Raw genomic sequence first — 5,762 nt, 5'->3', positions numbered from 1 at the left:
GCACTTTAGCCTCCGGATTCCTTTTTGCCTCCTTTATAATATTGATTTTTCCTGTATAATTCCGCCTCATTATGCAGCTAATCAACGCGCCCTGGATTGGTTTGGAACATTTATTGCGCTTTTATTAGACTTCGGAGATGATACATTTTTAATCTAGCATTTTTTCAAAAGTGTGTCCTAATATGACGAAATATTAAAACACAAATTATTCATCGACATTTTATTGTGTTTTAGAAATTATTCAATCGCAGGCCTACATTGTGTAAACTGTGGTCATCTTTGTCTTTAAATATAAGAATAGAAAATCAAAACATTCATCAAAAAATGAAACTAGCAATTTTTTCCCGTGGCTGTTTTTATCTTTAGAACCAAATAAAAATTGTATTATTGTTTGTAGAATTAATCCCAAGTGAGGAATGTTGTTTCCTCCGTGTCCAGCCTCTGCGGCCCCTAGTGGCAGGAAAAGCCAAGTTGATTCCCGTTTCACCTGCAACCTGCCCCCCCGCTGTGACACACAAATTGTCCTGTTGTTTCAGATTATCACGCTCTGTCATTTAATATTACAATGATCATTTCTGTGCACTAATCTTGCTGTTTTATTCTGCATTGAGATTTTCAGTTATTATAAAAGCGTAAATTGTATTTGGGCGGGAATTCCAACTGGCCTCTCTGCCAAAATCATTTTATTTTTGCAAAAAAAAAACCAAAAAAAAACAATTTAAAATAGTCATTGTCTTTTTTTGTGGCGCCTACAATTTGTTTAAGCACGAAACCGGTATTTTAACGTCACAGTTGCTGGCGGGGTTTGTCGAGTCCACCCCGACCTGGTGTGGTGTGGCAGGGGGCTTACAAGTGGTCCGGGGGAGCCGCCCCGCTAGTTTCTCCTGGTTTTTGTCAAACAACGGCTTTAATTCAGGGTGATTGTGGATGCGGGGCCATTCCCGGCTGGATGGGGCCCGCTTTCAGAGAGCTGCAGAGCCCCGCTGTTCTTTTATCATCATAAGCAGATTAGAGGTAGCGGGGAACACACTCAGATGCAGATAGCAGCCGAGCGGCCCATTTCAACCTTGCATTATAATGGAGCGAGCTGCATGTGTCGCCTCTCGCAGCCTATTAAGCACAAGATGAATCTTATGTAAGGTTGCCGGGGCCGCATAATGAGAGCACGGGGGCTCCGCTCCTCCATTTATTATCAAATGACTAAAACAAAATAATAAGACTCGATCTATTCACTTTCAATTATGATTTAATCTCAGACACGCATATAAATTAAATTATTTCAGGTGTGTGTACTTGATCTGGCTTTAATTGTCTGGCTGGTCAGACGGGCGCGTTGTCGGATATTTTACATTTGTTGGGCAGAATTTGTGGTCTTGAGCGAAGCTTTGAATTTGCATCGCGTTTACCTGTAAAAGTCTGTGTTTGTTGGGGTTTTTAATTGAGGAAAATCAAATTAAATAAATAAGAAACCTCTTGCGCGCAGTTCCGGTTGAGCCCAGTAGGCGGCGCTGGCGCCACGCAGTAAAGTGCCCTGAGTTATGAAGCATAGTGTTGCAAAAAAGTAAAATAAGTGGCACCAAACACCCCAGACCTCTATAAATGGCTTGTTTGGACATTTGACCAAGATTCCATCCTCGAAACACTGAATCTGCTGCGTAAACATCGTAATCTGACTGGAGCCCACGTTAATCCGAGCAGGTGGAGGCCCCTTCATTAACTGGCTGACGCGCTCGTTCGGGTTTCTATGAATGAAGCAACATTTGATCTTATACTCTCCCCCATCTGTATTGGCCCTCCAGGTCGGGTCGCCCCGTTCCTCCACCGCGGAGCCCCCGCAGCAGCGGCGGCGGCGGCGGCGGCGGCGGCGGCTCCGGGCCGGTGGAAGTGGAGTGGAGCCGGGTCTTTGTCCGGACAGATGTAGCGACAACATCCCAAACAAAACCCCGCTTATTTGTGCTGAGATGAGCCCGTCTGCCTTCTGTGTGTTGGCATTCAACTTCACTAAACAAAAGCGGGCAGGGGGGAAACATCTTGGATTACCTTTCCTCTTTTCAGCGTTAAAAACCAGCCGTGTACCCCCCCTCTCATCCCCTCCACCCACATTCACACACGCGCACTGCCGCTATTGAACGCTTTGAGTTAACTAACAAAGTTTATTTAAGTGTTGTTCTGTTATTGGAGCCGTAAAGGGGGGAATTAGTGACTTTTTGGGTGTCGAACAACATCAGAGTCACGGGTCAGGACTCAGTTTTAGGACAAAAACGTGAGCGTGTCTCCATCGACGCAAATGTTTGATGTGTTTTTGAAATATTATATATTGCTCACGCCTGCTGTTTAATTTGATAATCCTCTAAATTAAATCAGGCCAATCTCAAACTTCTCATTTGTAAAAAAAAAAAAAAAAAACCCAACATATATATATAATAATAATAATTCGAGCGCAATATATTTTTCTGAAGTTTCCACTTTATTTCGTTCTTCTCATCGAGCTTTTCCCCTCTAAATAATATTTTTAAATGCTCAAAGTGCCTCCATGTGCATATTGATAGAGAAATATCTCCCCAGTCTGGAAATAGTAAATATGCACCCTGTATTAGTTCATGTGGGCAACCGGAGTGTGTGTGTCAGAGCGGAGGAGGCCCCGCCCCTTTATGCTAAACCGGCTCCCATTGGCGGGTCGGGGGAGCGGGCCCGCGCTGATTGGTCAGGTCGAAGCCATTTATTCGCTGACAGCCCCCGTCACATGAATGGTTGTCTATTAACTTGTTCAAAAACTATCTGGAGTTGTCAAGGCTCAGGCGCACACGGGCGAAAAAGTGCACTTTGTTGATGCTTTTCGGGAGAAGCCACGGGAGAAGTTTTGTGGACACAACATAGCGGGGACCTATCGGGAGAAGCCTCTTTGTGACACACTCGCGCCCACACGCACGCACGCACACACACGCGCTCGTCGAGAGTGAAAGAGAGAGAGAGGGAGAGAGAGGGGAGAGTGTGCGGAGACGCGGTTTGTGGTGCGTGTTGTTTTTGTCCAGAGAAAAAGTTGCAGAGAAAATTCGACAGGTAACTTCCAGCAGCACCAGCAGCCCCGCGCGCCTCACCGTCCTGCGTCCGGCTGGTGGAGTTTCACCTCTTTGCTTTCTTTTTCTTTTTCTTCTGCTCGGGAGCTCCGACTCAACGCTGTTCCTGATGTATAACATGATGGAGACTGAACTGAAGCCCCCAGCTCCCCAGACTAACACGGGGGGCACGGGCAATACCAACACGTCCGGAACCGGCGGCAATCAGAAAAACAGTCCGGAGCGGGTCAAGAGACCCATGAACGCGTTCATGGTGTGGTCCCGGGGCCAGAGGAGGAAGATGGCGCAAGAAAATCCCAAAATGCACAACTCGGAGATAAGCAAGAGACTGGGGGCAGAGTGGAAACTTCTGTCGGAGAACGAGAAGAGACCTTTCATCGACGAAGCCAAGAGGCTGCGGGCCCTGCACATGAAGGAACACCCGGATTACAAATACCGGCCACGGCGAAAAACCAAGACCCTCATGAAGAAGGACAAGTACACCCTGCCCGGCGGACTCCTGGCACCTGGTGGCAACGGGATGGGGGCTGGTGTCGGTGTGGGGGTCGGGGCCGGCCTCGGCGGCGGCGTGAACCAGAGGATGGACAGCTACGCCGCACACATGAACGGCTGGTCCAACGGTGGCTACGGCATGATGCAGGACCAGCTGAGCTACCAGCACCCGGGTCTGAACGCGCACAACCCGAGCCAGATGCAGTCCATGCACCGCTACGACATGAGCGCCCTGCAGTACAACACCATGACCAGCTCCCAGAGCTACATGAACGGCTCCCCGACATACTCCATGTCCTACTCTCAGCAAACCACGCCTGGGATGACCGCCCTGGGCTCCATGGGGCCCTCCTCGGTGGTGAAGTCCGAGTCCAGCAGCTCCAGCCCGCCCGTCGTCACCTCATCGTCTCACCGGGCCGCCCCGGGCTGCCAAAGCGGAGATCTGAGGGACATGATCAGCATGTACCTGCCGGGGACGGAGGTCAGCGAGCAGGGCGCCCAGACCAGGCTACACATGTCTGGGCACTACCAGAGCACCGTGCCCGGGACGACGATCAACGGCACGCTGCCCTTAACACACATGTAAGCGAGAGAGAGAGAGAGAAAGAGAGAGAGAGAGATGAACTTTTATAAGAGAAACTGTGGACTATTAACGTCGGACTATTTTTGTACAGAAAAAAAATCGGGGTGGGAAAAGTTGTATAGAAGTCTCCTGGAAAAGGACACACGACTCTTTTTTTTCTTTTCATTTTATTCTGAGGAAGCTCTAGAGGAACGGTAGGAGATCCCCTCTTCACTGGCGGACGGAGTTGGGAAGATTAAAAAGTGGGAGTCGCAATCATAAATGTTTTATTATTGCAATCGCCCTTTGTACAGTATTTATCAAAGAAACATTACAATCAGATGAAATTGTTAAGACGCTGCATTTCCTTTTGCATTTCCAAGGCAGTTCGCAGTTATGCAGAGAAAAAAAATATGGAAAGTTGCAGAAAGATCGGGGAGATCGTCTCTGCTCGTTTTACATTGGGAGAAAAGGGACACAAAATCCAAGCAGGTTTCCTAAAAATGAGAAACCACATCGCCGAACAGTTGAAATTGTTAAAAGGCAACACACCTTTTTTTTTCTCCATCACGCATCTCAAAGTATGGTTTAATTCATATTTCCGTCTCCCACTTTTCATCTGTTAGAGGTATGATGCTTGTGCTCTTTATTTTCTAATTGATTTGTACAATTTCTGTATATTTCCTGTGATATTTTAAGTTTTTATTTCAAAAATTCATTCCCGTAGTTGTATTTTAAAAAAAAAATGTGGCCTGTACGCAGAAGCCAACCACTCCATGTATATATATATATATATATACCGGAACTAATACCATCCTTATAACAGTTACAATTTCAGCTGAGTCTATTTTTTTTCGATATGCAGTTTGAAATGAATAAATTTTGGAAATTTGGGTACTTGAAATGCTTTTGATTTTTATTTCCTTCGTGGCTGCAGCACCACGTGTGCACTTGTCATCTGGCTGCTGCTTTTCTGTCCTCTCAGCTTAATTATTTATTGAAATGATTTATTGTTTCACACCGATTCTTCACGCTTCCCAATGACGCGGGTTTCTGCGACGCTTAAACTCACCAGAGGCATCTTTTTTAAAATGTAAGAACAATATTTTACAGGTTCTCTCAGCGAAATCATCAGGATAAACTTTGCTGACTGTTTCGAAAATGGGTATTTTTAAATAAATATATATATTTAGCAGTGGAAATCAAGGTTTGGGAAGTTTACGTAATTTTAAAACGCTTATTCTCGTGAAGGGGGAAACAAAATCATTTAAGCAGATTTAACTCAGATAAATCAGCGGTTTACACTTCTGTTAAATTCTTGTAAAGTGACAGAAGGATTTCTCTTATTGAAATCATTTCTTTTATTGATCCTGACATTTGACTGTAACAGCCTTTAATCCCATCAACTCGGGCCATTTTTCTGTCATTTTTCCTGATGGTGCTGCTTTTATTTCTGTGTGCTTGATCAAACTAAAGGTTGCATTCAAAACCCAGCGTGGAATAGATTTACGGAGTCAAGGTTATTATTTTTGATGCTATTTCTCGCCAACTGTTTCCCGTTAATTCCTCCTCTAACGGTTCAGCCCTCCGGTGTAAAGAAATAAGAACCCCAAAAATCTCCTGCAGCCACC

At 45.6% G+C, this 5,762-nt stretch overlaps 1 protein-coding gene across 1 annotated transcript in view; it reads left to right on the top strand.

Moving 5' to 3' along the window:
• The window catches only part of sox2 (SRY-box transcription factor 2), a 5,213-nt gene extending 178 nt beyond the window's left edge, over positions 1 to 5,035 (top strand). Inside the window, exon 1 of the mRNA XM_057037105.1 lies at positions 1 to 5,035. This exon is cut by the window's left edge and continues 178 nt beyond it. Coding sequence (XP_056893085.1) covers positions 3,187 to 4,155 — 969 coding nt within the window. The 5' untranslated portion in view covers positions 1 to 3,186 and the 3' untranslated portion in view covers positions 4,156 to 5,035.
• Positions 5,036 to 5,762: the final 727 nt, after the last annotated feature.

This window comes from Takifugu flavidus, chromosome 7, assembly GCF_003711565.1.
Source record: "Takifugu flavidus isolate HTHZ2018 chromosome 7, ASM371156v2, whole genome shotgun sequence".
Classification (NCBI taxonomy): domain Eukaryota; kingdom Metazoa; phylum Chordata; class Actinopteri; order Tetraodontiformes; family Tetraodontidae; genus Takifugu; species Takifugu flavidus.
The sequence above is the reverse complement of the archived record's forward strand: the minus strand, read 5'-3'. Positions and strand labels throughout refer to the sequence as shown.